General features: G+C 41.8%; 1 protein-coding gene across 3 annotated transcripts in view; it reads left to right on the top strand.

Moving 5' to 3' along the window:
* The window catches only part of GLI3 (GLI family zinc finger 3), a 381,269-nt gene that overhangs the window by 228,439 nt on the left and 136,398 nt on the right, over window positions 1-16,432 (top strand). For all 3 annotated transcript variants that reach the window (XM_073630540.1, XM_073630539.1, XM_073630538.1), the window contains 2 exons: window positions 12,487-12,692; window positions 14,657-14,809. In XM_073630540.1, the coding sequence (XP_073486641.1) occupies window positions 12,487-12,692; window positions 14,657-14,809 (359 nt within the window). The remainder of the gene's footprint in view (window positions 1-12,486; window positions 12,693-14,656; window positions 14,810-16,432) is intronic.

The following is a 16,432-nucleotide window of genomic DNA, read 5'->3' as shown; positions in this document are numbered from 1 at the left end:
TGAGCCAACATCCGTCGGAAAAAATCCTAGGATTTTGTTATCGGAATGTCCGATCAATGTCCGACCGTGTGTACGGGGCATTAGAGTTAGAGGATAATACAAATTCTTGTGTAAGAATGGCAGAGAGCTTCCTAGGCTGGCAGAGAGCATATAACTAATTTCCCCCATCCGGGGGTAGTAATGGGAAACACGTATGACTACAGTAAGGCAACTGTTGGCATCAGAATAAAGTGCATAAAACCTTTTATTGAAAAAAATCATAAAAAAATGAAAACAATGAAAACATTAAGGAACTGTGATCCAAAACAGAGGATCCCAAAGCCCATCTCCCCCACCCTGCACGTAGCCCCGAACATTCCACAGGCTTTCGCCCGAAACAATGAACCAACAAAGAAAGTCACCTTAGAGGGGGGTATTCCTCCTAGTCCACCGGGCAGGAATATCAAGGATGAGTATGTGGTATTCAGCAGAGCAGTAAGTTAACCACGTTGATTGAAGAACAATCTATAATAGCTTGACAGTACTTGGACAGTCAAGGATTTCTTTAACTGGGATTAAAGCATGCAAAGTAGTCAGCATCATAGAACCATCAGCCTGGAGGAGCCCCTCCAAGCCACAGGTGGGCATGTGAACCCAAAGGAAAAGTAGGATCAGATTAGGCAGGACTCAACGATTCTATCCAGTGGTTCGCCTCTTTAGGTAAGAGGAAAAATGGTGTTTTACCTTTGTGCACCACTCTCAACCTGGCAGGATAAAGCATACTATATGGCAAACTGTGTTCTCTCAGGCGTTGCTTCACACTTTCAAAGGCCACACGTTGCTTCTGTGTAGCTGCAGAAAAAGCTGGAAAGATGGTAATGCGATTATTGTTATACATCAATTCAGGCATGGTGTGGGCCTTGTGCAGAATCATTTTCTTATCTCTTAAGTAAAAGAAGTGGGCCAGCACGGTGGCGGGGCCTTCAAGGGGACTCTATTAGCCCGTTCTATGGCAAACAGGTGGGAAAAGCTATCATTTTCAAAGGTCTGCTTGAGCCAGGATAACAGGAACTCCTCAGAACGTTTCCCCTCCAATCCCTCCGAGAATCCCAGGAAATGGAGGTTATTCCGTCGGAGCTGGTTCTCAATATCACCCAGTTTAGCCTCCTGGGACTTGTGGTCTGCTGCCACATCCCACACCTGCACCATCAGTAGGTTGAGATCATCCTCCACCACGCTAATACGCTGTTCAGCATTGGTGACCCTTTGTCTAATTTTGTGCACATTGTCCTTCAGTATAGCAAAGTCCACCCTTATGGTGTCAATCTGTGTGGATAGTGATGCGTTTCAGCTCTTAATGGTGTCCATTATCTGCATGAGTGTTGGCTCTCTTACCTGTGCACTGGAGCCACCCTCCCCCTGGTTCTGGTGAGGGAGAGGGCAGGTGATTCGCTAGAGGGTCTGATAGTTCCAACCAGTCTGTTTCCCCCTCAGTCCACAGGCGGCCATCAGGAGCTGGAGAGCTGTGTTGTGCTGCTGCCGACTGGGCGCCATCTTGGCTCACCTCATGGGCAAAGCGAGCGAGCCTCTCCGCGGGCGTTACATCCAGACTTGGGTCGTATTACACCATGGTCATGTGCCCGACGTATTCCCCAGTCAGGTCTGATAGATGGATAGCAATATTTCAAGCCTGGGGCTTAGCAGGATGATTGCAGGATCACAGCGCGGTCCGGAGCTCTGAGAAATGGGCTCCTCACATACCAGAAGTTGGACAGGCCCCACCCAAAGCCTTCTTAGAGCCATCAGTCAGATTCATACATACCTTACAAATTTAAAAGGGATTTGAGAAAGAAAAAAGTAAATTAAACAGAACAAGCTTCAGTAAATAAACTCTCTGGTGTTCCTGTGGTGTGGTCTCTGTATTTTAGCTGCAATGAATTGCATTTAACTTAAAGTAGTTGTAACCCCTCACATATACCCAGTGAAGTGAACAGGCTCAAGTAATAAACAAAGATGAAACAAATCTTCCTACATAGGTTTTACTTCTATATTTGCAGTATTTGCTCTACACCCTTTCAAAAGTGCAGATCAAGTTAAAAATATTTCTTCATCAGTCAGCAGCACCGAGGAGGGGGCAGAGAGGCTGCAGTTACAGTGTGTGAGAGCTGATTTTAGGAAAGGACACCCCCCCCCCCCTCCACACAGCAGAAAAACTGCATTGTGAATAGACAAGCTGCGTTCTGAGCTCTCCCTCCTGACACAGATTTATCTCATTTGTCTGGAAAACTTCTCAGAAGTGACTTATGCTGATAACAGAGGAACAAAGCACCATAGAGAAACAAAACTTATGTTCAATCAAATTTAATTTATTGAAATTATTTCCATACAAATGTACAGGCAGTCCCCGGGCTACAAACAAAATAGGGTCTGTAGGTTTGGTCTTAAGTTGAATCTGTTTGTAAGTTGGAACAGGTACATTTTTTTAAGTGTAGCTCCAGCCAAACAAAAATATTTTTAAGCTTTTTGGATAGCATAGGGAAGGGTTAACTTCCCTGTAACATTTGTTTGGCTGTCTGTGCCCCTGTTCAGAAGATTTCACCTCACTTTCTGTCCCAATGACAATTGGATTTTGAAAATTTTGAGTTGTTGTGGAAGCAAGCCTTGGTAATAACAGTGGAGACACCTTTTTCCCATAATATCTCTTACGGGAGTGAATTTCCCTTCCTAGAGGTAGATTTCCTCTCACTTCCTGTTGTCTCCCTCCGTTTGAGAGTAGGAGTCGTTTGTAAGTCAGATGTTTGTAACTAGGGGTCCGTCTGTATACAGAAAAAGGATATTATCCATATACCACAAACGTTCAGAGAAAAACATATTGCATTATAATAATGTACATAGCATAAAACATGTTACATATAGACGTGTGTGAACTTCCTACATAAACCCTTACCCAAAAAATGGCATAAACTAATTTGAATAATATTGGGGAAAGTCTACCAATATAAAAATGCATATATTGCAAGGAAAAATAAAGAGGTTCGCCAATCTACTCAGATTGTTAGACCCCTGGAACGAATAATCATTTCATAGCTCTCTCAACCCAACAGGCTTGTAGTCTATAGTTTACTACTCCCTATCTTCAACTCCCACAAGGGTATGGAAACATCACACAAAACATGGCAAGATAAACACAACTAAAAAAAGGGGGGGAAGAAAAAGTGGGGGAAGTAAAAGGGAAAAAAGGAAAAGAAAAATGAAAGTATAAGTAATGTAACCAGGATTGGACACTCGCTCATCCTTCAAATCAGGACCAAGTTCCAAACTTACAACAGACCCATATACATATTTCGCATTTCAGGGGATTCCCTGAACAGCTTCCAAGGTAACCAAATTTTACAACATTGATTTTTATGTGTACAATTCATGTGACAGGAGTGTCTCCATTATCTCAATATGGTCCATCTCCTGACCCACTCAATCAGGTGGAGCGTGTACCGATCTCCAATGACGTGGTATAACTGCTCTTGCTGCTGTCAACCAATGCCTAAGAAGGCCTTTTTGAATGCTTTTATGGTAGGGTAGATAGCAGAGTAATTTGTGGCGTATTGGGGACAATCACCCCAGTTGCATGGGCATGGAACTGTAGGACGAGAAATTACACTAAGGCTACTTTCACACTGGGGCGGGGTGTGGGCCGTTTGTGGTAAAGCGCCGCTAGATTTAGCGGCGCTTTACCGCTGTTATAGCGGCGCTTTTTGCCCGCTAGCAGGGCACTTTTATCCCCCCCGCTAACGGCCGAGGAAAGGATTAAAAGCGCCGCTGCCCATTGATTTCAATAGCAGGGGTGGTTTAGGAGTGGTGTATACACCGCTCCCGCACCACCCCAAAGATGCTGCTTGCAGGACTTTTTTTCCCGTCCTGCAAGCGCACTGCCCCAGTGTGAAAGCACTCAGGCTTTCACACTGGGGAGGCATGAGAGGTGGTTTTCAGGTGCTATTTTTAGCGCTAAAACGTCTGAAATGCACCCTAGTGTGAAAGGGGTGCAGATACACTGCAGATATATGTGCTTTGCTCAGATTCCATGACTGAGGTTTACAACCACTTTAAATTAAGGTAAGTATTTAAACCTCTTGATTTTGCCACATCTGCTGTCTTTTCTGGACTAGCATTAGTATCTTACTATTGGTTTTTACTTGTTTATGGAGCATCATAATATACAGTGGGGACGGAAAGTATTCAGACCCCCTTAAATTTTTCACTCTTTGTTATATTGCAGCCATTTGCTAAAATCATTTAAGTTCATTTTTTTCCTCATTGATGTACACACAGCACCCCATATTGACAGAAAAACACAGAATTGTTGACATTTTTGCAGATTTGTTACTGAAATATCACATGGTTCTAAGTATTCAGACCCTTTGCTCAGTATTTAGTAGAAGCACCCTTTTCACCTAATACAGCCATGAGTCTTTTTGGGAAAGATGCAACAAGTTTTTCACACCTGGATTTGGGGATCCTCTGCCATTCCTCCTTGCAGATCCTCTCCAGTTCTGTCAGGTTGGATGGTAAACGTTGGTGGACAGCCATTTTTAGGTCTCTCCAGAGATGCTCAATTGGGTTTAAATCAGGGCTCTGGCTGGGCCATTCAAGAACAGTCACTGAGTTGTTGTGAAGCCACTCCTATGTTATTTTAACTGTGTGCTTAGGGTCATTGTCTTGTTGGAAGGTAAACCTTCGGCCCAGTCTGAGGTCCTGAGCACTCTGGAGAAGGTTTTCGTCCAGGATATCCCTGTACTCGGCTGCATTCATCTTTCCCTCGATTGCAACCAGTCGTCCTATCCCTGCAGCTGAAAAACACCCCCACAGCATGATGCTGCCACCACCATACTTCACTGTCGGGACTGTATTGGACAGGTGATGAGCAGTGCCTGGGTTTTCTCCACACATACCGCTTAGAATTAAGGCCAAAAAGTTCTATCTTGGTCTCATCAGACCAGAGAATCTTATTTCTCACCATCTTGGAGTCCTTCAGGTGTTTTTAGCAAACTCCATGCGGGCTTTCATGTGTCTTGCACTGAGGAGAGGCTTCCGTCGGGCCACTCTGCCATAAAGCCCCGACTGGTAGAGGGCTGCAGTGATGGTTGACCTTGTAAAACTTTCTCCCATCTCCTGACTGCATTTCTGGAGCTCAGCCACAGTGATCTTTGGGTTCTTCTCTACCTCTACCTCCAAGGCTCTTCTCCCCCTATAGCTCAGTTTGGCTGGATGGCCAGCTCTAGGAAGGGTTCTGGTCATCCCAAACGTCTTCCATTTAAGGATTATGGAGGCCACTGTGCTCTTAGGAACCTTAAGTGCAGCAGAAATTTTTTTGTAACCTTCTTCAGATCTGTGCCTTGTCACAATTCTGTCTCTGAGCTCTTCAGGCAGTTCCTTTGACCTCATGATTCTCATTTGCTCTGACATGCAGTGTGAGATGTAAGGTCTTATATAGACAGGTGTGTGGCTTTCCTAATCAAGTCCAATCAGTATAATCAAACACAGCTGGACTCAAATGAAGGTGTAGAACCATCTCAAGGATGATCAGAAGAAATGGACAGCACCTGAGTTAAATATATGAGTGTCACAGCAAAGGGTCTGAATACTTAGGACCATGTGATATTTCTGTTTTTCTTTTTTAATAAATCTGCAAAAATGTCAACAATTCTGTGTTTTTCTGTCAATATGGGGTGCTGTGTGTACATTAAGTCCCCTTTCACACGGGACGGATCCGTGTTGATCCGCCCCGTGTTTATCCGCTGCTCAGCGGGGATCGCTCCGCTATCCCCAGCTGAGCAGGCAGATGACAGGGCGGGACCCGCACACTGTGCAGGGACCGCCCTGTCAGATCTCCGCTCTCCCCTATGGGGGATCGGAGGAACACGGACCGTCTGTCCGTGTTCCTCCGATCCGCTCTGCAGACGGATAGAAAAATAGGATTTTCTTCCGTCCGCAAAATCGGACGAGAGCGGAGGCGGACGACATCGGGTGTTAGCGGATGTACATCCGCTGACACCCGCTATCCCATAGGGATGCATGTATGTCCGTATTTCATCCGAAAACGGATGGATGAAATACGGACATACGGTCCGCATGTGTGAAAGGGGCCTAATGAGGAAAAAAATGAACTTAAATGATTTTAGCAAATGGCTGCAATATAACAAAGAGTGAAACATTTAAGGGGCTCTGAATACTTTCTGTTCTCACTGTATACTGAACCTCTGTTTTAAGAGACTGTGGGGTTGATTTACTAAAGGCAAATAGACTGTGCACTTTGCAAAGTGCAATTGCACTCTGCAAGTGCAGTTGCTCCAGAATTTAGTAAATTAGGTAAAGGTCCACTTTGCAAAGAATACCCAATCACATGCCAGGAAAATTAAAAAAAAAGCATTTTTGCTTGCACACGATTGGATGACAGAGGTCAGCAGAGCTTCTGCTCATTTATTACGCTCTGGAGCAACTACACTTGCAGAGTGCTACTGCACCTTGCAAAGTGTACAGTCTATTTGCCTTTAGTAAATTAACCCCTATATTCTGTTCTGGCAAAACTCTGGTCCAGAGATTGAAGTGCCACATAAGACTATATTCAGAAAGAAGTTTATTGATTATGTGTAGTATTTATTCAACATGATTCAGGGGCCCAACATCGCCCCTTCATAAGATTATCTTGTGTGCGCACACTGCAACACAGTGCCGCTCAGTCACTGGTTTGAAAAAAAAACTCAAATTGTGTTGTTTTGGGCATTCTGAATAAATAGTAATCTTAGGCTCTATAGACTTTTAAATGTGCTATTCATTTATAAGGGAAAAGAATACATACAGGATAAGGGCATGAAAGCTGAGGCAGGATGTATATAAAAGCAGCTTTAGAGTTTCTTGCCATTTATTAACTACATGTAATACTTGTGGCCATTGCTTCACATGTATAAATCTGAAATGCAGCCTTACGTTATTATTATTAATTAGGTTTAAGCTGCTTTCACATCTGCATTCTTCAGGAAATCCCAAATAAAGCATGAAAAAATGTGGATCGCGTTTGTGGTACCATTTATTCTTAATGATATTGCAAATGAGGCCAGCAGATGCAAGTGTTTACATGCAGCAAAACGCACAACAAACGCATAGTAAAAAAAAAAAAATACAAAGCTCTATGTCTGAAAAGGTGCATGAGCATGTTTGTTAAACATAGGGCAGCCCATTCAAGTGAATAGGCTGCCCTGTGTGCATCCTGCGAAAATGTGGGAAAACAGCACAGTAAGGGAGTGTAAACAGTGATAATGCACAAAGCACAGTACCCCATTGCAACCAGGTAATATTATCAGTAAAATATTCAATCCCAGTGGTTACTGTGTGTTACTGTACACTGCTTTGAATGATATGGAATAATTTCACTTGTCTTAAGATACGGTATATTTCCGTTTTTGCAGCCAAATCGGGATAACACCTGCTTTATATTTGTTACAGGTGTCCATTCACATAGCGTATGTTAAAAAAACTGCAGCTTTCCTTTATTTAGATGCTCCGTTCTGGACCCTCCAGCACAGAAAAAAATCTTACATAGTTCTCTTTGTTTTGGCAGCTTTGTTTGCCATAATTAAACCTGTCTGCTCCTGGCTAGACTTCTGGTGGCCTATATCAATGAGGACAGACTTAGGCCAAGCTCACTCTGATATTGTTTAAAACACTTTGTTGTCAGCCATGACACCTCCAGAGAAACATCTAAAAGATAAGAACTATAGGTAGAAATGTAGGCATGAATGTAAATACATAACAAACACAAAGTATGGTTTTCTCAAATGTGCCTGCAAAAGAGGAAGTACGCTTTAAAGTGTACCCAAATCCAAAAACAACGATTTTATATATTGCAGCATAGGCAGCAGCATTTACAATGAGGTAATGCAGGATATTCCTTTTAAATTTCCCATTTGTTATACTTTCTAATACAGCTTTGGCTCTTTATCACAATGAAATAAAGCATTAATTAAATTACTGCATCTTTACAATCTGATTTTCTTTCAAAGGGTATTTCAGCTTATGTCTTCAAAGTCAATAAAAACATTTTTTATCATTTGTTCTGAAGGACAGAAATCATTCAAGAAATCTGTTTTGTTGTCTACTCTATTTTTGGAGCATTAATGACTTGGAAGGGCCACCTTTTTATTAAAATCTGCATATTTTAGTAAAGCACTGTGATCAGTGTGTGCAGAGAATAATGTGTTGTAAAGTTGTATGAGTTCCAGATTCATCAGATAGGAGAGGAATGAAGTAGAAGAGAGTATCACATCTACCATACTTTGTTTCATTGGCTCTGGAGCTCTCAGGGGAATTGCTTTGATCTGTGATTAAGATATCTTTTGTGTTTAGCTTGGAAGACATAGTAGACCTGCTTCTGACATTAGATTATACTCTGGTGACATCTGCCAATAGCAGGACTCACTATTATCGAAACAGATCTTCTACATTCTGTACTGAGAAGCCCTCTGTCCTCTTGCTACATGTTTCACAATTACACTTGAGTTTGAGAACCTTTCTTCAATTGTGGTAAAATCCCACACAAAAAGGTACTGTAGTGGTCACATATTTTTTGTATGAGCATTATCTAATAAAACAATTGTAAAAGTTTGACAACGTTGTTAAAATAATGTTCCTGAGCATAACCCTTGTTGTGATAAAATGCTCAGTGCTGTGTTAAACTTTTCTTAAAGTGTTACTAAAGTAAAAAACAAAAATATTAATTAAATTAACAAACATGTTATATTCACCTGCTCTGTGTAGTGGTATTCACAGAGTGCCCCCTATCCGCCTCTTCTCGGGTCCCCCAGAAATGCTACTGTCTCCTCCTCTTTGTGATCTATCCCCATAGCAAACTGTTTTCTATGGAGGCACACAGTGTCCTTGCGCGCCCAATATAATCATCCACCAGAGGCTCTATATACCCCTTAAAGGGGAAGGCACATGGTGACCAACTATGGTCATAAATTGAGGTGAGCGCATATTTGTGAAGATGGAGGAACACTGAAGGTGTTTTTATGTGTCTCCACAGTATCAACGGATTTACTCTCAATATTTGGATTTTATTTGGTCTGTTACATCAGTGCATCTAACACTGGTTTAAACGCACAAGCACTTTATATTCACAGGCAATGGAATTGTTGTGGTGGTATATTGCTATGTATTACCATTGACTTGTTTTAAAGTGAGACTCACTTGTGTTTTTATATATTTTTTTACTTTATCTATTTTTACTCATATTGTGTTGCTGTTTATGATTTAGGTTTCACATTAGAGTTGCAGGATTCCAGCTAAAATGAGAATCATGATTTTTTTTTCTTAGAATAAAAATTACGATTCTCGCGGCGTAACATCATCTTTCACATGACACAAAAAAATTGGGCTAACTTTCCTGTTTATTTTATTTTTATTCAATAAAGTGTATTATTTCCAAGAAAATTGCGTTTGAAAGACCGCTGCACAAATACAGTGTGACATAAAATATTACAACAACCGCCATTTTATTCCTGCTAAAAAAATATATGTAATGCTAGGGGGTGCCAAGTAATTTTCTAGCACAAAATACTGATTTTAACTTGTAAGCAGCAAGTTCTAGGAACATTTTTTTAGTCTTTTAGTGTGACTGACCTTATCTACAGAGTTCATTCCTTTGATCAAAGAATGAAATGTTACTTGTTTCTCTTTATCTCCAAAGTTAAGATAAACTTGGCAGGCTGCCTGGATTTTTTTTTTTTTCAGCTGTGAGGAAGTGAGTGGAGAACTTTGCACTTGTTACATAGAATCGGGGAAATGCTGTTTTAAGATCGGAGGGGGGTAGAATTGCGATTTTGATTTTTTAACAATGAAATGTGCAGCTCTAGTTCACATTTAAAATTTATACAGTGTGGCATTGTATAAGTTAAGTCAGAGAGGGGAGTGCTGTACCATCTCTAGCACTTTCATACTTATTAGAAACATCATTGGGTATATAGCAACAGACCCTCAATCATTGTCTCACAGTAAACTTTGTACACATAGTAGCGCAGGGGATCAGGCATTTTTATATTCCAATGGCTTGTGCTGCTGCTCAAGTGCTGTAGGAGAAGAGATGCAGTTGCGCACAGTGCTGGATCTATTCTCCCCCCTCTTCCCCTTCACATGGGGAGGGGGGAGGGCAGAGAAATAAAAACATTTTTTAGCTAATGCAAGTAATGCATTAAGTTAAAAAAGTTTTAAGCTTTAGTATCACTTTAAATCCTCTCTCTCCCCCTCCCTTCCCATATCAATATAAAGCTGCCATACACTGAGCGAATTTCAGACAGTTCATCCCTTTCCGCACTTGCGTGTCCTTGTCACAGCCTTTCCGCACTTCTGTGTCCCCGTCAGAGCCTTTCTGCACTTGTGTGTCCCCGTCAGAGCCTTTCCGCACTTGTGTGTCCCCGTCAGAGCCTTTCCGCACTTGTGTGTCCCCGTCAGAGCCTTTCCACACTTGTGTGTCCCCGTCAGAGCCTTTCCGCGCTTCTGTGTCCCCGTCAGAGCCTTTCCGCACTTCTGTGTCCCCCACCCTGATTACACCGCCAGATACCCCCCAATCTGATAACACCACCACCCTCCCAGATACCCCCCCAACCTGATCACCACCACCCTCACAGATACCCCCCCAGCCTGATCACCACCACCCCAGATACCCCCAGTCTGATCACACCCCCCTCCTCATACCTCTCCTCTAACACACCCCTCTACCATCACACACCTTTGGGTTTTGCAGTCCTGCAGACAGTTCCTCCTAGTCCTGCGGCTCCTCCAGATGATGTCAGTGGAGGAATCTGCAGCACACCAGAGTGGGTAAGCTGTCACTGGAGCAGGCACAATACCTCCATACAAATCTGGAGGTGGCAGCTGCACAGAGCGGGAGCCTCCTCCACTCCAACCTCGTCCTCTGCCACCACTCCCCCAGCCCAACCTTGTCCTCTGCCGTCACTCCCCCAGCCCAACCTCTTCCTCTGCCGCCACTCCCCCAGCCCAACCCCGTCCTCTGCCGCCACTCCCACAGCCCAACCTCGTCCTCTGCCGCCACTCCCCCAGCCCAACCTCGTCCTCTGCCACCACTCCCCCAGCCCGACCTCGCCTTCTTCTCTGTCCCACTGCCTAAAGTGCACGGGAGAATTAAAGCAGGCAGTCTCTGAATGAGCTGATAAAACATCCAAGTGGGCCGGATGTGGCCTGTGGACGGGGTTTGGAGAACCCTGGCCTACAGTATATGGCCAGCGTAACTGTTTAAGGGCTGTCATAAATTAGGAATTAAGGAATTAAAACTGTAAAGAGTTTTCAAAAAGTCGTTGTTCGTTACATAGAGTGCAAAGCAGCTTAAATAAATCCATTTAAAATGAATGCCTTAAAGCCTAAGTTCTGCCACAATAAAGAACAGAAAAATCTGTACAAGGGACATTTCTTTCATCAGTAGGATGTATCCCTTCTGTTAATGCCTCTTCTTTTAGTTGAAAACCTCTTCCATTCATGCCCCCTCATCCCCGCTTCTGATGGTGTGGGGATGAATACAACTAAGTGGCTGTCTCGGGCTCTCATCACGAGAGCCTGATTATGCCAGCCCCTACCTCCCAGTTCCTCCACTTATAGAAGCCATACTACAGCTTCTATGAATGAAATAGGATCTAACAGTGGAGAAGGGATTGATGATTAAAAGGTCCACCCCTCCATTCATAGATCATGCTTCATTCATAGAAACTGTAGTACTAATCTCTATGAATGAAGCATCTAGGCAGCAAAGGTGGGCATACATAGATAGAGGATAATTTCAGCTAACAGCAAAAGCATCAGCACAAGACACATTCTATTGACAGTAAGGTTTGTCCTTTTTGCTGATTTTTTCTGTTTTGTATTTTGGATGCATCTAGGCTCTGACTGCATTTTGAAGGGTAAGTGAGACACTATTACATGTAATTTTCCATAATTAAAGAGCTGTATGGATACATTCTCCAGGTGACCTCTGCCCTTCAGTGCTGACAGTACTGTACTGTACTGTACAGTACTGACAGGCTCCGAAGCGCTGTAGGAGAATGTTCTTCATAATGAAGATTTTCATACGAGGTCTGGAAACAATCCAACATTCTCCTGAATTGTGCACCTCTATCACATGGTGGATTGATGGGACTAGTAGTTTACACAATAAAGATAATGTTCTTTGTACTTTGCTTGAAGCTCACAGAAAGTAGCAAGGATACTGCATTTCTGGCAAGATCAACAGGTATTTTCTGTACTTGCTGAAAATGCTCCTAAACTGAAATGTAAAAGCTAAAGCAGCCACCACATCTAAGGACTGGTAAGCTGCAATATATTTTATTTTTTGCATTTGGGTTTAGATATGATTTAATGTTAAGCATATTTTGATTTCTGAGGATACCTAAAATATATTTCCAAATTATTTTTTGCTTTATAAAAATATTTCAATGTATGTATTTGCAGGCCTTCTGCATTAGCAAGCAGCCCAACATATTCAGATCTTCCGTTCATAAGAATATCTCCACACAGAAATCCTGGGACGACATCGGACTCACCATTCAGCCCTCATCACCCTTATATCAATCCATATATGGACTATATCAGATCATTACATAGCAGCCCTTCACTTTCTATGATATCAGCAGCACGTGGACTTAGCCCTACTGATGGTAAGTTATGAACTACTGCAGCAAAATCACTATGTAATAGTAGTAGAAGTAAGCGCCCTATATGTTTAATCCAGCTGACCTGCTCAAGAGAAGGAGAAGGAGGGTATATGGGAGTGAAGTGCAATGTTACCTGTAGTAATGTACACAATAAATAAGAGTAAGGCCCCTTTCACACATGTGGACCATTCGTTTCATCAGTTAAGTCACTTTTTTTCAAAGAAAAAACATAGTAAGTTTTACATCAGTTTGTCATCAGTTTTTAATGCAAAAACGGACCGTTTAGCAGTTCACATCCGTTTTTCATCCGATCTGTTTTTTAAACGGAATAAACATAGGACTTTGATCTGTTCCAAAAATGGATGTTGACAAGCAGATGTAAAAGGATGTTAATGAATGATCTTCCCTTTACATACGTTTTTCCATTGATTTGCAATGATGTCTGTTTATAGACATGTTTGTGAGGCGCTACATTAATATCAACTGTACCTTAACCCAAATGTTTCAAAATGTTTAAAAAAATAAAAAGTAATCAAGCTGGCTGTAAATTTAAGATTATACCTTGACTGGATAGCTTTCAGATTATGACCATGTATTCATAGATTGACTGTCAGTTCAAGCACATTAACTACAATCATCTTGGTGTAAAATGAGTCACCAGTAGAAGCAAATCTGTCCCTGTTCAGCATGTGAAAGGCATCCTCAACCATTTTCAGCTGGCTGCTCGACAGCAAAGGACATGTCTTATCTATTAGACACCTTAATAAATTATAGAAGATAAGGCAGCATGGTAGGAAATTGCTAACATTTCCTCTTTTACTTTTTCTAAACATCTTGCCTTCTGTCTTCTCACAGCGAGCTCTGCTGTTGACATGAGCCCACTATACATTGTATTTTTTTCTGTTTTGTGTCTAAATCTGTAAATAGCATCAGTAACATAAAACATAACAATCTACCATACCATTCATTTCATCTGTATTGTGTTCATTAACATATTGCAGAGAGACACGTTCGATGACAGCACCACACAGGGATGCATACATATGAAAAGTGACAGTTTTGTCACTTGGTTAAATATTCAAGAATAAATACAAAGAATTCTGTATACATGAATCATAAAATTTGAGCTACATGAACAGGCTGGTTACTGAAAGGTTTTTTTTGTTTTTTTTTTTATTCAGAAAAGTGTGGTACAAATCTCTGCTGGACTGCTGTCTCTTAGAAGGGGAGAACGACAACATATTTAGCCTATTAAAATGGAACATAAAGTTTTGCAATGCTTTTTTATATATACATTTAAAACATCAGCTTGATGTAAATAATCTTATTTCTTAAGAGCCGAATATCTGGCGGTATTGGCTGGTTCAAAAGAAACTGGCCGACATTCGGCTTGTGTGTACGGCAGGGGCATGAACAAAAAAGGTCTGCTGATCGGCATCCAATCAACTCTCTTAGTCAATAGCGAATTGTTAGTACAGGATCTCCTCCCAAGCTCTACAGTTTTTTTACGTTCAGCCCGCTGGGTTGAACGAAAACAAAACAGATAGTGTGTACTAGGCTTTACTGTGCAAGTCTATAAGAATGTGTGCCTGAAATGTTATCTCAACAATTTTTAAAAGATAATTGGGGCAATTGCACTGAGCTACTGAGTTGCTCCAGTGCCTGACCTCACAAATGCGCTTCTGAAAGAATGGTCAAACATTCTTATAAACACACTCCTAAACTTTGTGGACAGCTTGCCCAGAAGAGTTGAAGCTGTTATAGCAGAAAAGGGTGGGCCAACTCAATATTAAACCCTACGAACTAAGACTGGGATGCCATTAAAGTTAATGTGTGTGTAAAGGCAGGTGTCACAATACTTTTGGCAATATAGTATATTATTGATATAATTACATAGAGCGCTGAAGATTAATTACATTGTTAGGAGTTACAATATAAAATAAAGTCATGCTCTTTGTGTCTTTTAGTTCCTCATGCTGGTGTCAGCCCCGCTGAATATTACCAACATATGGCACTACTCGCAGGACAACGAAGTCCATATGCTGACATTATTGCTTCACCAACAACTCCAGGTGTTGGAGCCACTGCTCTTCATATGGAGTATCTTCATGCTATGGAAAGTAAGTAGCTATTCTTGGCTCAAAGTAAAGTGGATCTGAATCTATGTTATTCATTTACCTGTATATGTGTGTGTGTGTTGTTTGTTCGACTCCCAACCACGACACTACCTGTCTGGAGTTTGCATGTTCTCCCTGTGCCTGCGTGGGTTTCCTCCAGGCACTCCAGTTTCCTCCCACACTCCAAAGACATGCTGATAGGTTAATTGGCTTCTGTCCAAAATTGGCCCTAGTATATGAATGTGAGTTGGGAACCTTGGATTGTGGGCTCCTTGAGGGTAGGGACCGATGTGAGTGTGCAATGTATGTGTGGAGCTCTGTGTAAATTGACGGCGCTATATGGGTACCTTAAATAAATAATAATATAATAGATGAGCATCCTAATGAAACACAATGTACAGGGATAGGGACAATTGTAGACACTCACTCAGGTTGAACTTAATGGACTGGTGTCTTTATTCAGTCTTACTAACTATGTAACGTACATACATATTCCTTATTTGCAGAAATAAAGTGCTTTGGTTAAAGTGGAGTTCCACCCATTTACTGTAAAAGTCAGCAGCTACAAAAAGTGTAGCTGCTGACTTTTAATAATCAGACACTTACCTGTCCCACGGTCCAGCGATATGGGCGCACAAATCCTCACTCCTCTCCACGGTGTCGGCATTTTAACTGTGGGCACCCAGCTGTGGCTTCACCGTGGGGCACGCACTGTGATTGGCCGGGCAATCTTCTGTGACATGTGACCTGTGAGGGAGGGGGGAGAGGTGATCTTCCTTCCGGGGGAGGAAGTGGGAGGTAGGTGCCTCTAAAAACAGGGTACCCGCTCCCCCCCCCCAAAAAAAATGACATGCCAAATGTGGCCTATCACTATCATGGGGTCACCAACACTTAAAGAGGAAATTCCATTTTTGGGTGGAATTCCACTTTGAATTGCTTACTAAGAAGATGATATACATGATGATTCCTAGGTTTTCAAGTAAACATTGGATTTTTTTAACTAAAAAGTCAGGCTGTGATGAAATTTAATTTTTATCTTACTTCCAGTGAGTCTGCCTTTCAGGTGAATTGAAAGTTCTCTTACATGGTGCATTTTAGTTGATCACCTCAGGGCAGGCCAGACAAGGAAAACAAGTTAAAAAGCGGGGCCTACATCACTTGCCCCAGCCCACTCTCACTTTTTTAAGTGGTAAAATAGTGAAAAAGCTTTCTCTTGGACTGACCTCACATAGACACAGCAGTGTATAGCCACTGTAAATAGTAACTTTACATTGCTAAGACATTCCTGAAAAATTGTTATTTCTCTAACTTTGTACCATCAGTGCAGGATTGAACCACGTGAAGATAAAGCTGGTAAACTATCATTGTCTGCTATATCTTCATTTTTTTCAATGAATGCAAACTGAGTTTACATTTTGGATTTAAATATATTAGTCCCTCTTGTGAATCACCAAAAACCTTGTTTTTGTGTAAGATCCAAACAAATGACTGAAAGTCAGAAAGGTTTTATATATTATCTGTGGCATGTACATTGGCATATACAGTATACTAACAACTCTACAAAATGATGGTTACTATGGGTTCTTCTTGGCTTTAAATATCCCTACTAGTTTTAATTCTGTGTTT

The sequence above is a fragment of the Aquarana catesbeiana genome, linkage group LG05 (assembly GCF_042186555.1).
Source record: "Aquarana catesbeiana isolate 2022-GZ linkage group LG05, ASM4218655v1, whole genome shotgun sequence".
Taxonomy (NCBI): Eukaryota; Metazoa; Chordata; class Amphibia; order Anura; family Ranidae; genus Aquarana; species Aquarana catesbeiana.
The sequence above is the reverse complement of the archived record's forward strand: the minus strand, read 5'-3'. Positions and strand labels throughout refer to the sequence as shown.